General features: G+C 28.9%; 1 protein-coding gene across 10 annotated transcripts in view; it reads right to left on the bottom strand.

The window, feature by feature from the left end:
* Positions 1–2,799: 2,799 nt before the first annotated feature.
* The window catches only part of LOC656465 (uncharacterized protein), a 44,404-nt gene continuing 29,513 nt past the window's right edge, over positions 2,800–17,690 (bottom strand). For 6 of the 10 annotated variants that reach the window (XM_064354870.1, XM_064354866.1, XM_064354867.1 and 3 more), the window contains 10 exons: positions 16,762–16,939; positions 16,563–16,708; positions 13,140–13,390; positions 12,677–12,917; positions 12,467–12,598; positions 9,266–9,460; positions 7,041–7,103; positions 6,659–6,927; positions 6,448–6,599; positions 2,800–3,777 (listed from right to left, as the gene is read on the bottom strand). In XM_064354870.1, coding sequence (XP_064210940.1) covers positions 3,505–3,777; positions 6,448–6,599; positions 6,659–6,927; positions 7,041–7,103; positions 9,266–9,460; positions 12,467–12,598; positions 12,677–12,917; positions 13,140–13,390; positions 16,563–16,708; positions 16,762–16,939 — 1,900 coding nt within the window. In that variant the 3' untranslated portion in view covers positions 2,800–3,504. Of the gene's footprint in view, positions 3,822–6,447; positions 6,610–6,658; positions 6,928–7,040; positions 7,104–9,265; positions 9,461–12,466; positions 12,599–12,676; positions 12,918–13,139; positions 13,391–16,562; positions 16,709–16,761; positions 16,940–17,690 lie in introns of those variants that run through there. The other 4 variants (XM_064354868.1, XM_064354873.1, XM_015983084.2 and 1 more) reach the window with 4 other exon arrangements.

Below are 17,690 nucleotides of genomic sequence, written 5' to 3'. Positions count from 1 at the left end.
AAATATGTATCTATTCTTCCGAAAAGAAATTGTTAAATGAAGTTCCAGGTATTGTTTATTGGGTATTTATATTGAGAAAATTGATGCGTGTTCTGTGTTTGAATAAAAAGTATATTTTTCTGCGTACGCTATGCAATTTTAAATGTAGAGAAATAATCAATTTACGGAATTAAATTTATGCTTAGTAATTTTTGTATGTTCGTATTTATTCATCACTGAACTACATTGTTCGAACTATAATTTTTTTCGTACAAAATACACAACAAGCTTGCAAATAAGGCAATCCGGATAATATAATTAACAATAAATTTACAATCTACAGAGTGGTCTAGCTCAGCTGTTGGAGCTTTGATATTTTGAAGGTTTATACTTTACAATGTATTTTATTAAAGCATTGTTAATTATACATTTTATTGTGAAACCCACCCTAAATTACTATTTTATTGATCAAACGTGAAAAAGTGAAAAAAAAGTGAACAGTCAAAATTTCACAAATACATAAAACTTTCCAATACTTCTAAAGCTTGATAAAGAACATTTTTATAAATTATCATTTACAGTACATCAAAAACTAATTATCACACAGATTCAACATTTTGTATTAAATATGTAGGCCATGTGATTTTGATACTTAGTGCTTAAACATATTTTAACTTGTATAAAAAGGGTAATTTATCATAATTAATCAAGCTGACAAATCAAAAATCATATTAAGAACGGTAATGTTTATCTAAAATTTAGAATACATTTCACCTCTCAGTTTCCACTAATATATCATTATTATTTGTCAATTACATTGAAATGATCGTATGGTACTTTAGTTATTTCTCTGTGCATGTAATTATTTTGAGTAGAATTTTTCCAAAATTCTTTATAATAATTAATTAAATATTGAAATACTGAGTAATCAAAATTTTCTGATTTCTAAAATTACTAACTTACTTGCTTACTTGCATGAATTTTGGGAGCCAGTGAGAGTTTTTTATACACAAAACGACATTTATAAACTGTTTGTTTAATAAAAAAGAAAGATTTTCTTTGTAACATCTTTATTACTTAATTAATTTATAAACATTTTGTAAACATAAATGCAAAATGTTTCTTACAAAATGATTTTTCTATTTTTTATGTGTTTTTATTTTTCTTTAATCACATTGTATATTTTTATTTTTTGTTCTTTCTCATTTATTGTCTGAGCAAAAACCTTGATCTTTTGGTCTAATTTGTGGTAGGAACAACTTCTAGAAAATTTAAATTCTGTTATCGTTTTTTTTTGTTGTAACTAATTATATTGTAACTGTTTTATTGCCACAAATAAATTATTATTATTATTATTATTATTATTATTATTATTATTATTATTATTATTATTATTATTATTATTATTATTATTATTATTATTATTATTATTATTATTATTATTATTATTATTATTATTATTATTATTATTATTATTATTATTATTATTATTATTATTATTATTATTATTATTATTATTATTATTATTATATAATTATTATTTTAAGAAACTGTAGAAATTTTTTGGAAAATTTTCACGCATAGAAAAAATTAATATAAAGTACAATTGCGGATTTCGGTGCGACTTTTGGTGTTTCAGTTTATAGTAAAATATACTTTCAGAAGACTCAACCAACATCATTATACAGTATTATACAGGGTGTCTGTTTTTCGAGCTTCAGCATAAGAATGTCATGTATTATAATAGATACGAGATCGGTTAAATAACAGCAAAGTAGCACATTTTAATGGTGAACAATTATCTGAAAAAAATTGATGTGACTTTTTTAGTTTTTGAATTATTGGAAAAAAAACAAAAATTTGTAATTTTCGTTTTAATGTTTTCAAGCGAAAACTAAAAGAACTATACGTGTTTAACAAAAACATTCTTTAGGCACCTTTCCACAAGAAATCTAAATCTGTCATCCCATTTTTCTATTTTTTGAAAAGTGCTTTTATTTCTGATTACAACGATGTATCACATGATATGATCGAATCTTAGCAAATTAGATTTTGGATGTTTAATTGAAATTAGATCGAAAACATTTACATATCGGTCAAGCTTGCTGACTTGAAAACTAAACATGATAAGCTTGAATTAGATAAGAATAAAACCAAGTTATCAAAATTCTGCTCGCATATTTAATAATAGAACTGTCAAAATTTAGGGTGTTAAACATTTTTGAGTTGTTTTTTTAATTTTAATTAGCGTGTAAGATTCGAACATATCATGTGAAAAACCATTGTAATCAGGAACAAAAAGACTTTTTAAAAATACAAGTATAAAATATGGCGTCCGTAAGAAAAGACAAAGTTTAGTGTTGTCAAGAATGCCTTGAGAAAGGCGATGACAGATTTAGATAACTTGTAAAAAAGTGCCTCAAGAAAGTCCTACCTAAAATGTCTAGTATTTTTGAGTTTCGTTTAAAAAAATAAAAACAAAAATTACAATTTTTTTAATTTTCTCAATTATTCAAAAATTAGAAATGACACATCCAATTTTCTTTCAGATACGAGCATAATTTATTATTTTATTGTTTTTATACTTAAAATTTAAATTATCCTCTATGCTTAAATAAATATTGTTCGTAAAGCATACTGAGTGACGTCACACGGGCAGTGTCCTGTATTACCGATACTGTTTCTGGGCAACTTTGCGGTGCTTCTACCATAACATGTAAGTGAGAAACTTTAACATCTAGCTGGCTTTGAACCTTTCCACCGCCTTCTTCTTGATCATATTATCTTACTGATTGGTTGAGTAGTTTCGTATCAAGACAGTTGGTTCTTTTAGAGTTTATTTGTAATAAATAACAACACATGTATTTATGTTAACATAGACATTTGGTGTGAACAAATAATATTTAATGATAAGAGTGGCTATGCTCATTTATTTTATTTACACATTACACAACAATTTAGTAGTAAACAGCACAGTAAAAAACTTTGAGTAATAAAAAAAATAATAACAAAACAAGAAACTTGGCTTGGATAATAACGAGTTGAGAGTAGGTAGTAAAAAACTTGCATTTCATCGAGTTTTTTACTGCGTATTGCACATTATATTATACTTATACTATTACAAATAACACTGGAGTCTAGACAAAATCAATTCACTTAATTACAAAATCACAGATCTAAAAATATGGCAATGACAAGGGTCTACATATTCTTCTGCCACTTATTAAAGTAAAAACTTCTAATACGTAGGTAACTACAATAATTGTAGTACTTTTACTGACAAACAATGCAGACGAGAAGGTGGATCAAATAAAATGAGATAAATTAATGAACGTTTATACATTTAAGGTTCGTCTTCGTATTTTGTTAATATGTACAGTCAAAAATATACAGCATAGTTACGTACTTAATTATCCTAAGTGGTAATCCAATATCTATACAAATGAACGTTATTTACATTAAATCACAATTTATACTTAGTTAATTACGTACAAATGATTTAACTTCAACACTCACATCATACACTTAAATAGGCGTTGGAAGGACCGTAAAATCTTGTAATGCACACTTGACAGTTTCATAAAGTGGTCTATTTTCATCACTACAGTATCCTTCAGAGGGTGTGCAGAGTGTTTGTAGCTTGGTCAAGTATGAGTCGAAATTTTCTTGACCAATTTTTTCAGGCGTTGGAGCACCGCCAGGCAATCGGACGTGTTCTAACAATGTTATGACGTTGTTTCTCAAGCTTTCGTAGTATTCATTTAGATTGTTGGAGCGCTGAGTGAGTGCTTGAGTTTCCTGGTGGGAAAGGGTTAGTGTAGTCCTATTGCTTTTTTATAACGCTGGTGGATATGAAACTATGTGTTAGGTGCAGACGCCAATTCATTCAAATTTATTACATGCCTTCAATTACATTTCTATTAAAATTAAGTTGACAACATTGAACAATTCAACTCAATGGTGCCAACAGAAATTTAGTTGAATGCATGGTGACTTTATTTAAATATCCCATGTGCACAATAGTTCAATAAAAACCACTAGCGAAAATTCAACGTACAAGTGATTAGTTGTACTAATTTAGAAAGTTTTTACTAGAAATATGTGCAAACATTATATTTAAAATTACGTCTTATTTTCCGAAACTTTGTTCTTTTACTTTTGTGTCTTCTTCTAAAAAATGTCAGGCATATCATTTTATGATTTATTGGGTCATTAAAAAAATGCGTAGTAATTAAGTTTTTGCTGAATAAATGCTTCGAAAAAGTGAATTTTTGGTGATTTTCGACCAAATTTAATAATTTTTGCGTTCTATTTAATAAAAACAGGAAGCAAGACTTGATTTTTGGCCTAAAAACTTGTTAAATCCTTAGAACTTGCAAAAATAAAGTCATATTTGACAATATTTTATGATTTATTGACTTACTTTTTAAGAAATTTTGTTTAATTGTGTTTTTGCTGAACAAACACTCAGAAAATGTAAATTTTTTTAGTTTGATAAAAACAAGAAGAAAAACTTGATTTTTGGTTTAAAAATGTGCAAAAATTATGTCAATTTTGTCACATAGGCTTATTTAAAAAAATTGGTGCAATCATTTTATTTATTATCACAAGTATTATTTTTTTTATTTTTTAATTATTTCGCGAAATTGCATCAAGAGAGTGAAAAAATAACTAAACGAAGTTCACAGTGTTGTGTTTTTGTTTCTTTTATAGTTTAAACCTGTTTTTAGGCTCATAACTTGTTTTTTGTGCGACATTTTGATCATTTAAATGCTTTTTAGTGAACATCTGAACATGATTTTCACACTAGATTATTTAGCGAAAAAAAGAGGACAAGAAATTGCCACATTGCGTCAAAAATTTCTAACTTCTAAATTAAGTTTTTTTGTGAGATTGTGTTAAACCTAACCAAAAAGTTCAACAAATTATACTGGTTTTCTATTTTTAAACATTTTGGCACATTTTCAGTGTAAGAGGCGAATATAAAGCAAAAGTTCGTGATGATTAAATAAACATTCACTAAATTAACTCGAATAGTGTACAATTTTTCATTTTTAGAGGAAATTTCCTCAAACTGAGCCAAAAAAATCACTAAATTGTATCGAAAATGACTGTTTTACCATTTTGTTACCATTGCACGTTTTTCATTCTAAGACCTAAGACACACAGAGAAAAAGATCAAATACAAATTTAACAAATTAGTTCGAAAAGTGAGCAATTTTCTATTTTTCTTCAGTTTTAGAAGGATTTTTTAAGGAAATTTTGCTAACTAATCCAAAAAATGGGAAAATTGTGGCAAAAATCACTTATATTTACCATTTTTTCTTACTTTTGCACGTTTTTTTATACAAAGATTTTGCACTTTCGGAGGCAAGAGACACATAGAGAAAAAGATTAAATAAAAATTCACCAAATTAGTTGGAAAAGTGAGCAATTTTTTATTTTTCTAAAGTTTTAGAAAATTTTTTTTCGGAAATTTTACTAGCTAATCCAAAAATATACAAAATTGTGTATAAAATGATATTATTTTACCATTTTGCACGTTGTTAATCAAAACATCCAATTATTTCACAAAATATTCTCAAAAATAAACCAAAAAATCGTCAAGTTGGGTTAGGTCCTGACCTGACCTGACCTGACCTGACCTGACCTGACCTGACCAAAAATCATTAAATTTAAATCGACAAAAATATCTTCAAATTAGGTTGAAAAATTATACTGTTTTTCTATATTTTTGAACATTTTAGCATATTTTTTAGCCAGAAACGCCAATACAGAGCAAACGTTATTAGGATTAAATCAAAACTGACAAAATGAGTTAGATAATTGAGAAATTATCCATTTTTTAAACGAAAACTAATCCAACAAAATCACAAAGTTGTGTCAAAAATGACGTTGTTTTACCATTTTGTACATGTTTTTATCAAATCATCCACTTATTTCGTAATTTTTTTTCAAAAATGTGCCAAAAAATAGCCAAGTTGGATATCTTTCCTTTTATTCAAGCATCAAAGTCCCAAATTAGGTCAAAAATGTTGAGCTGAGTGTTCAAAATTACCAATTTACAAAAAAAAGAACAATTTTGAGCATTTTTATTGCACTATTTTAAGTGTGTTGACTTTGTCCTTTGTGTCAACTATTATTTTCATCAAGTTACCAAAATTTATTAAATTGAACTGATTTCTCCATAAAATACTGAAGATAATTGTAGTTTTTCACTCAGTCATTTTTTTTTTTTGAAAAAATTGTGAATAAATTTTATTTGCAGATGTTTATCTTTTGCATACATTGACATGTTTTTTAGAAGAAGCCAAGCGCCAAATTTTGCAAAAAACGCAAATGTTTCTGGTCCACCTTTTACCTTTAATAAAATATTGTACACTTGCACTTTTTTGTAGTTATTGTGCAAACGGGTTAATATTATAATTGAAGCATAGATTTTAATATAAAAAAAAATAAATGTTTTACCTTTTCGCCGTGACTTAGATGACTTTCCATAGCATTGATATCAGATTTGAGTTTAATCATTTGTGACTCAACTCTTGCATTTTCTCTTTGGAGTTCTGTGATTTCGGCCTCCAAAGTCATCAGATCTTCACCGTTGTTAGGCTGCTCCAAACCTATAAAAAGCTTATGCTTTGTTAAGAATTTTTCCCTCAACAAAACCTAATATGCTAACCTGTGTATCCTTTCGTGTAAAAAGGCATTTCTTCGGGAAATTTTGCTTTTTTAATTGACTGGCCTGCCACAGGACAGCCGCTCAAAGAACGATGGGTTAAAAAAGAACCATTTATGTGTCCTGTACCATCACAACCAGGAGTGGGACAATTGACTCCTTCAAATTTCATTGCAGTTGCTGCAGCCACTGCTGCTTTATGCTGTTCCACTGATCCGCCACTTTCCAGAACTCGCATTTTGTTGCGATTTGCAATGGGACAGCCAGATGCACTAAAAATAAACAAATATTTTAATAAAACAAAATTTGTGAATTATGATTTAGGAACAAACAAACATGAAATACCATTAAATAGGAAACAACTACATAAATGTTATTCAGTTACCTTCGGTGCGACAAAAATTTTCCAGTCGCATGTCCAGAACCATCACAACCCGGGATGGGACATCTGACAGCGTGAAATTATTATAGAGTGTTAAAAAAAAAAGTGTAAAACATTTAAAAGAAATAGTCAGAGAGTGGATATTTTGGGGACTTAAAAACATTATATAGGTGTCAATAGAAGTTTGAAAAATATCAAAATTAAGTTAAAATGTGGGGATTTAGCATACATTTTTTATTAATTCCTACATAACATAGTAAAAAATGCAATAAAACGAAAAAGTTTTGTAAAAATCTAAAAAATCTTTGTAGCGCAAAAAAGCTATAAATGGTTAATTAAAATTTGAACCTAAATATTGTTTTAAATTTGCTGTTATAAAATTAGAACGTTCCTCTGTAAGAAATCGAACTTACTGCAATTCATACTGGTAATAAAACGAGACAACTTTGCCTTACCAATATTTTTTCATTCAATTAACATTTTCATTTTTAGCCGATTTTTATATCCAGAACTGGTTTTGGGCAGTTTGTCACAACATAATTTTTCTAGATCTAGAACTGGAGTATTTTTTACAAAATTTACACTTTATTCACGAGTACAATTGAAATTTATTCAATAAATGACAGGTGTGCTCCCTCTAGTATTGTTATTCTATTTACTAAAATTTCAAAATGAGAAACTAATAAGTCGTTTTTCAAAGTGGCTTGACTAAAATAAGACTGTGCTTTTGCAAGAGCTCGTGAATCTTCAGAACCTTAAAAAATAATTTAATGTACCTACAACTAGTATTTCCAAATGAAAAGTAACTAAAAAACTAACATTTTTGAGTAAAAAACTGTAAAAATAACAACACAGTAACTTATAAATATAAAGAATGAAATTCTGAAGAACTTAGTGAGAAACTGAAAAAATTGTAGAACTGGGAAAAAAACACCAATAAATTGAAACACTCACATTCTAGATAAAAAATCAGCAAACTAAGAGACTGAAAAACTATAAAAAAAAACTTAGAAGCTGAACGTATGTCAATACAAAAAAAATAAAATACAGTATGAGAATGAAATTCTGTACTAAGTGATTAAAACAGTAAGGAATTATTAAAACACTAGAACTGCAAAATAAGGACATTAGCAAGTTGAAAAGCTGAAATTATGAGATAATAAAACCACGAAAGACTGAAAAAATTAGTAGATAAATACGAAATCGAAACAGGTGAAATACTGAAAAACTTAAAAACTGTATAACTAAGATATTAAGAAACTATGAGATTGAAAGACTAAAAACCTAGTAAAGAAAAAAATCTGTGGATATAAAGTTAAAATACAATCAAATAGAAAAATCTGATGTACTGTTTTTTAAACTAAATGCTATTAGAAAGATTTAAAAATTATCCTATTGTAAATTAAGATGGTTAAAACAGCTTTAGCATGTTTAAAACACATTTAAGATTTGGGCTTTTAGGAAAAATAAAAATAGTCAATTGTTTACACTTTTAACAATAGAGATTTGTTTAAAGAAAGTTTAAAGAAAATCCCTTAAAATTGTAGGTTACGGAAGTTTCCTAAGATACGGTCTCTAGTGATTAATAGTGTAACTAAATATACGCAGAAATTATTAATAAACATGACTGATATTTTTTATTATAAAATTATTTTTATAAAATAATTAGATTTTTATTTTATTTTATTTAATATTTGGACTGTTTATGAAAGAGTGTAGGATCGTAGTAGGTATTAAAAGTTTGCGGTTTTTTCCACCTGAGATCCTATACTCTCTTATAAATTGTCTGTATTATGACTATTATTGTTTATTAATTTATCTTATTAAATTCATTTTAATAAAATAAGAAAAGTGTTGAGAAAATGAAAATTATTCTGTAACAACTTTGTCCAATGTCCATCTTCGTCAAACTGTTGTACCATGAGCTTGAATTTTATTTTGCACTTTATAGTACAAACACAAATTTGGAAATTAAAATAATTCTTTTTTAATTTTAAGCTAAGTAACTTGATAAACAGGAAAATCTTTAAATTTTCCTTAATTCCCTTAATTCTTAATATTCTTAATTTCTTCTACATTTAGTTCGTTGTTCTTTGTTATTTATTACACACAATATTATAATTTAAAAATTTTTCGCTTTGTTTCAAAGTGCTTTTTAACAAGATTTTTAATAAGCAACAAGTTTACACTTGCTCAGTTGCGGAAATTGTTTATTTTGAGACTTTTACCTTAGAGGTTCGCTGTCTTGTCCATCTCGCGGTTTACTTTTCGGTTTGTTTGCTCTCGGACATCCCGAAAGACTCCTGTGTGAAGAGTAGTTTCCAGTGACATGTCCGGAACCGTCACATCCTGGAGTAGGGCATTTCAATTCCTGAGAATGTGCTTGAATTTGACTTCGGTCGGCCCTTGGACACCCAGACAAACTGAAAATGTTATAGAATTAATTATCATTAAATGTTTTAAAAAGAAGTCAATGTTTTATAAATAGTCGCATTTTTACATCAAGGATCTGACTCAGTTTGTTCAGCCAATTGTTCAGACATGGTCACAGACGGCATTTTTATTAGTTTTATTATAACAACAATGCGAAGGAAAGCAACAACTACAAAGCAGGAACTGGAAGTAAAAGGCTTTGCTTATACCTGATTTCTGGTGACGACTTCCTAAATAAAAGTTTGCAAGTTGAAACCGAAACAAGAAATTTAAAAAAAGGTTCAGATATAACCAGATGATGCAAGAAATCGCAAAATTAGGTTCTAAATTTGTCAAATATTACTTAAATAATCTGCTATTGTATTGGAGACCATAATTACCGATAATGAAAGTTATTCTTAACCAAAAATTCTTATGTCCTCATTGTTAATTTTCGTTAAAAAATTATGAAACAAATTAAAGTTCACAACATTAATTGTTTTCTTTAATCAAATTTAGTCATTAGAAAACGGTAAGAGAAATATTAGAATATATTGTCTGTATCTACTCGTAAATAAACACGTAAATTAATACACACAGAAAGTTGCAAAAATAAACAAGTTTCCTTATTAATTATTTTTAATAACATAATAACTTTCCAGGATGAGAACTTTGATATTTTTCTTTGTCTTTTTTTTTTTATTTACAATATGGTTTAGCGAGTTTATGAAGAGAGAAAAGATACAAGATTTTTTACAATTTAGAAAAAGTAAAAAAAAATAATCGGAGAATTTGTATTTCTTACAATAATTATCTTTTTACGCTTTTGTTATTTGCTTATTTTACTTTTTTATTCAAATGTGTTACATCGCTGAATTTGTGAGTTAGTTATTTAAAAATGTGTGAAAATAGACGGAAGTTTTTGAAATATTTGCACATTTAATTTTTTGGATTGCAAAAATCGGTAAATTTCTCAAATTTAAATACATACTTTGAAATCGCTTTAATGCATTTCAAATAAAAAGCTTAAGTCTTTCATTTAGTGATGTTTTAATTTTTTTTAAAATTGACAAACCCAAATTTTTAAAGTTATATTTGGAAAATCTTTAATATCATTATATTTTTTTTCAATATTTTACAACCATTTTAAGTAACAATTATAAAACCGATTTACATGATACATTTTTCTACTTGGATTCTAGGGGAGAAAGTCTTTTAAAATGAAATCAGTGCTTTACTTAATTAAAAAAAAATCCTGAAAACTAAAAAAAACGTTGGTGCTTTTTGAACATTATTTCCCATCAACTATGAATGTTAAAGATAACATAAAATACCTTTGGCCCTGTAATAGACTCTTGGGAATACAACTGCTTTTATCTTAACTTGAAATTGTCAATCGTCAATTCGGAAAACTGTTAAAACAAATTTGCAGAAATTTCCTTCAAATTTTTTTAAAATGAGAATTTTTAGTAAGTAGAGAACCTATAACACAATTTTGAAAAGAATTTGAGAAATATTTCTATGTGCAAAAACAGCTATGGTTAGTAATGAATTTTTAGAAATATCAAAAAAATCAAAATAACTTAGAAAAGTGTTTTAGGTTTTTTAGTTATAGGGAATGCAGTACAAAATTCAATAATAAATTAAGGGGACAGCTGACGAAAACTCAATAATAACACAAGTAATCCAAAAACGCAATCAAAAATTAGTTTTATACTTAAGATATCAAAATTAATTACCGATCTGGCCTGACATGACCGAAGAGAACTTTGCAGATAAGAGCTCTATGAATATTTTCAAAAAATTAACATTAGGTATAGGTACTGGAACTTTCTTTTATTTTTAATTTTTAAATCGAAAGCTATTTTTTTCACTGCGTTTTTGAATTAGCTGAGCTATTTTAAGGCAGTTTTTATTAACTTTCCCTATACCTAGGTTTAACCATTTTCAAGATATTTAAGATTTTTTGAAAATTTTTGGATTTGCTCTTGTCACCTAAAAAATCGGTAACTCTCTTAGTTTTAGCGATTTTTAAATCATATTTAGAGAATTAAAAGAGAGAGCCTATATCAGTGTGTTCAAAATTGAAAAAGAAGTTAATAAATCGAAACATTGGAAAGTTAAGTTTGGACAACTTCAAGTACCCATAACTTAATTTTTTCAAATAGGATGTACCAGTTTTTATTGCCTAGATGGAGGAGAATTTTCTTCTGTATCGATCTGTATTAGCATTCCCTATACCTAACTGTGATAATTTTCAAGTTATGTTGTTTTTTTTTGACATTGTAGAAAATACAGATCGATGCAGAATTAAATTTTCTACGATTTAATGAAATAAAATTTGTGGCATTTCATTTGAAAAAATTGAGTTATGGGTGCTTAAAGTTCTGAAAACTTAACTTTAAACATTTGGGGTTTGTGATTCTTTTTTAAAAATTTTAAAACACCAAAGAAGAGATCTAGGCTCCCTTTTTCAAATGAGCTAAAAATTATTTCCATTTTTTTTAAATGGCAGAGTTATCTATTTTTGAACTGGAAGGTGCAAATTCAAAAAAAAAAACTCTAAATATTTCGTAAACGGCAAAATTTACGGAAAATAAATCTAGTAATTCAAAAACGCATTAAAAATATAACTTGCCATTTAAAATAAGAAAGTTGCTAGCGATTTCCGGTATAACCGGAAGTATCGCCATCTTGAAAATATTTTCATTGAGCAGGACTTAAGAGAGTATATAAGAGAGTATATGGTTGTATATAAATTTTCAAATGACTATCATTATTAGAACTACCAATACTTCTAATGTGGAGTTTAGACGGAACAGCCTGTATAATGTGGGTTTAGAAGGAACACCTGTAAGCTGTATTCAGCAGTACTTAACTGCGATATGTTGTGCAATTTTAAATTTTTTAAAAAAATATATGGTATAAGACACGTCAAAATTTAGTAACTTTGTACAGTCGGTATGAACATAGCCTCATTTAGGGGACTGACAATTAGCTCTACAGTGAATGCTTGCCTTCTGTGGGTGGCGTAGTTGCCAGACACGTGTCCCATGCCATCACAGTTAATTGTCGGGCACTGAATCAGCTCCTTACCGTCCCTGCCCTTAGCACAGGGACGTACTCCGTTGTAGATAGGTCGACGCGAACTGCCATCAAAAGCCGTCATTATGTTCCGATAAAGCAATTTATTTTTTGGGACGCGTTCATTTAAACCAACAACTCACCTGCTGTCTTTATTTGTTGGTTTCTCATGTTGGGAGATTGTGTGCTGTGGTGGTGGCATTGAATAACAAGGACCAGGAGAATAAGCGCCTGGAGGTGCGGGATACCCTGTTGTCACTGTACCTGGGTATCCCCCCGCGCAAGAATACCCACTGGTGGGGTAAGGCGTGTATGGGTTTGAACTGTAGTCACTACCAACGGAAGTCATACCATAGCCAGGGTGCGGACTCATGGGACCATACCCTGAATGTGTTTTAACGTGTTTTAAATTAATGTTGTCACTATTTTAAAACACGCTTGCCATAGTAACGTGTTTTAAATTGAAATGTTCCAACAAAAAAAATTTGAATAACACTCATACGAAAACGCTTAAAGTTCTCGGGTGGCGACAGCCCTCGAATGTTAAGCTTGTGTTTTTGCACTCGTATTATTAATAACTATTCTGGAGTTGGTGAATATTTTTACCTGCGGAATCTCTGTAAGCGTCCATATAATGTGATCCCCCACTATCTGGAGTTGATTCGCGGCTGTATCCCGATCCAGGTGTGAGTACCGTTCCAGCAAATGTTGCAACAGGTCGTACTCCACTAAAATTAACAGGTTCATTTGCTGTTGAAAAGTCGACAGGTTCCGTTTGTTCGTCACGAGGACCCACAAAACCTTGTACAGGAACACTATCGCCATGACCATTTTGGTACTGAGGACTTGTATTACTGCTAACAAAAGTTCGAAATAGAAAGTTTGTACCAAAGGGATGAATAGAGAGTGCCAAGTCAATCCCTTCCGTGTATTTTTTTTTTTAAATATTAGTTGCTACAAGCGTTAACGGATTTAATTCATCATTTTTTAAGTTAGAAGAGATTACGAACTTAAAAAATACTTACAAAGGGATACCAGAATTTTTTTTAGATTATATTTTGAAAATACTCGAAAAATAGTGAAAAATTCAAGAGAACTGGACTAAATTTAAAAGCTAAGTTCAAAATTGTGAAATAAAAATAGATTTTTTCATTAAGTACAGTTGTGTACAAAGTACTAAGTACAGTTATGACAAAATTTTGTTGAATAAATTTGAAACTACTAGTCAAAAAAAGCTGGAGGACAGTACTACAATATTGATGAAAATTTAAAAGTTTGGACAAATGGAGAGAACTAAGAACAATAAATAGAAATTCGAGGTCTGGACGAAGAAAGGTTTCTAATCAACCCATAGTAACATTTTTCTACTTTAGTTTCACAAATTATTCATTGTGAAATCAAAAGTAGTTTCACAAAGAGAACTTTTGTAAAATTTTTAGGAGTTGTATTGGCAGTGCTGGGCTAGGTGTCATCAGTCATCACTGTAATTTAGTGTGTCATCTGTCAACAGCGTCAAGTCGTTTATTGATAAAGCCCGAATAATTAACAAAATTAAGAAGAAATAGTTTGAACAGATTTTTATAAAAACAAACGACAAAATAGAAAGTAGAAAAAATCGTATATTACACTCATTTTATAAGACTCAATTGTGGCACTCATTCTACTGGAGCTATAGATGTGTTATCCACAAAATCAAAAAATTAAGAAACATTTTTTTAATTCTTGTTTTATTTTTCTTGATAACTTGTTCTTTATTTAAAAACTGTTACCAAATGTACGTTGTGTATCTATCACTTGATTCTTAATTTTATTCGGCAAGACGCCACAGAACACTCCTTCGTTGTGCTCCAAAACCATTCGTGTTACAATAGAACGTCGTATAAAACTAGTATAATAATATATTATATTATACTACTGACATTTTTCATTAGTGTTTTAGATACAGATTGATTCAGATATTCTTTTGTCAATTCTAAATTTAAATTTTAAAGGATAACAACAATGCAACAATCTTGTGGGGTTGTAAGTTGAATATTTATCAAGAAAAACAGAATACGGCTACAATGTGGGAAATTACTAACGAAGATACTGTTGCCAGCAGTCACAGTATACAGTTGTCACATTTTGATCTTTCAGATAAGTATTACAAAAAAAAAACAAGAAGTAAACAAAGTAAAAAAGTTATAAAAGTTATTGAAAGCATTACACAAAAAGCTTTATTTTTATTCTTGCTTTATTTTAGGTGATGTTTTTCGTTTATTTTGTTGCCTTTAGGTGTATAGTCAAAAGCATGACCGGTATAAAGAATAAAAGTAATAAACAAAGGTATAAATAAGATGCAGAATAGGATTCTCGGAAATTTCACTTTCAGTCTTTTTTTGACAACTATCAGAAATATTTTGGTTGGTTTCTAAGATTTTCTCGAAAAGTATTTGTTTTTTTATCATTAGAGATGTCCAACTAAAGTTGCTTATCAACGGTACAAAACCCTAGTATCTAAGTGCAAATTTTCAATTCACTACATTCATTTTTGCAATTTATTTACCTTCGTAAAAATTGAGTATTTAGCGCACAAATGTTTTCAAGCACCCGAAAAAGATAAAAATAACACTATGTTTTGGACGATAAATTGTCAAATAATATCATTATCGATTCAGTTTATTTATAAAAAATAAAAATAAAAACTACTTTGAAATGCGAACGAAAAACCCACTCGTATTAGCGTTCGAAATCAAAAATTAAAAATAGGAAAAAAGTACTAAAAAATTGGGAACATAAAAAATAAGACATTTGTAATAGGTAAAATTGCCAGAGAAATTTTAAGTTATTCACAGACTAATTATAAGCAAGAAATAATGATAAGCCTCGTTTTAAACTGGTTCAAAAATTATAATTTTCAGAGAAAATATAGGTATAACTGGCTCGATAATAAGACGTAGAAGATCAAGGTTTTTCCACAAAAGCATTGGTTCGTTTTTAAGCTAGAAATTGTAAAAAATCAAGATATTTTAACAAAACCGGTAGAAAAACTGGTATTTTTAGGCAAAATAAGACGACTTAAGTTATTCCAAGTTTGTTTATAAACTGAAAATCATCTAAAATCAACTTGTTCTCACAAAACCGACCATGAAACTATAGTATAAATATCAATAATAGTTATTTTCGTTCAAAACAAGGCGATTTAGCTCATTCCAAAACAATTTTTTTCTTAAGTAAGTTATTAGAAATCTTTTTTTTAAACTATTCTATCAGACGAATTCGCAGCAGATCATTCGCTAAAATGCGAGGGGCTGAGACATTGGCTTGTTACATTGAAGTAGTATTTTCCGTTGAGTTTCCAAGTTCCTGATGCTGATTATTAAATTAAAATGTTAAAAATATTGAAGAATTTAACAGCAGATACAAAACTAGAGACAAAAAATTAATTTAATCTGATTATCGCGTTTAAAAAATTTTCTGGCTACTTAAATAAACCCTTATTAAACCTTTAGTAAAGGTAAATCTTTGAGCTTACCTGTAATTAAAACGTCCATACTTAAATAAATTGTTACATGTTTATCAAACAAAGAATTCGCATATTCTAGTATTCTAATTCTAATTCATATTCTAGTAATTCTAGAAAATTAAGTGTAAGGGATCATTAAAAATTTTAAATATTTTTTTCAAATAATCGTTGAAAGTCAAGTGTTTTCAACTAAAATTCTGCCTAAATAGTCGTTTTTGGCCAGATAATAATAATACGATTTTTTTGGTTTTTGATGGTGAATTTTGACAATTTATTTTGAGGAGTTGTTTAAAATTAATTAATTTCACGAAAGTAAGCGTCTGTATTCAGTTTAAAATTTATGTGTTTTCTTTATTAAAATAGAGCTTCTTTCATTTTTTAGGAAATCTTACAAAACCAGATATTTTTAACTAAACTAATGCTTAATTATTTTTTTGGATCAGATCAGAAAGTGACTTTTGGTTTTTATATATTTTTGAGCATTTTTTAATATAGTTTTGAAACTCCTTTTTCTGTTTTCCTACCTGTGGGACAATCTGCTGACGCTAAGATCTAAAGTTTGACCTTGTGGACTAGGAACTTGAGGGCTAGCTGAAAGATGTGGACTTGCGGCCGCTTGTGGACTACCACTCACTCGCTGACCACCATAATGTGGTGAACTGTAGGCCACCTAAAACCCCAACCAAAATCATTATTTATTCAAAAGAGACAACGATTAGAGACCTGAGGGCTCGTTGTTGTAACGCTCGATGTCGAAAGGTCGATAACTGTTCCACCAGGGGACGTATGAGGACCTTTTATTTGGGCTTGAGCTGTTGTTACACATTTTACCGACAAGTTGATCGCAGAGAAGCCGAGAGGCAGTGGTGGACCGCCCGATGAATCGTACTGATACATCGGTCTGCAAAAAAGACGTTTTAAAATAAAATAATATAAAATATACACTGAAGATTTTATTTTACTGTACATCACATTATAGCAATGCATTCTAAAGTTCTTAGCTCCTCTGTATTATATTGTATAATAATAATATTTCATTTAAAGAGCAAAGTTTAGTTATTCTTATAAGAATACAGTAAAACTTAAAGATTATAATTACACTGATATTCCAAAAAGGAAACGTACATTATAGACTATGTCTAATTATACTATAATAAAAAACGGTAGGCAAAAAAGAAGAGTGAATTTGAGAAGGAAAGAGAAAAAACAAAATAGGAACAAATGGATAATAAAACCGTAAACACTAAACTAAATTTCAGATAAATTATTTCGCATTCGTTTTCGAAGTTTCCTTAATATAATTACGTTGCTAAAGAGATTAAGTTTGCTATTTAAAAGTGAAAGATCTAAGACACAGAAATGTAGGAAACCTAGGTAATGAAAGTTGTGTTGCGTTACGAAGACTAAAAGGAGCAAGTATGAGAATTTGTCGTTCATGGAATTTATTTTTATGGTAATTAGTTTTAGAGTTTAGAAAAAACAACAAGTTAAAAACATTGCTATGGTAGCGCTCAGCTCCATTTGCGTGTGCGTCATCTGACATTTCTGTCACTACGTTTACATAGCAGGGGCATAGCGGTGACAAACTACCAAATATTTTTTGAGGTTACGAAGTGTTTAAATTATGAGTTGTTACAAAAAATACAGATTCA

The sequence above is a fragment of the Tribolium castaneum genome, chromosome 2, assembly GCF_031307605.1.
Source record: "Tribolium castaneum strain GA2 chromosome 2, icTriCast1.1, whole genome shotgun sequence".
In the NCBI taxonomy this organism is placed as follows: Eukaryota; Metazoa; Arthropoda; class Insecta; order Coleoptera; family Tenebrionidae; genus Tribolium; species Tribolium castaneum.
This window is presented reverse-complemented; position numbering and strand designations above follow the sequence as displayed.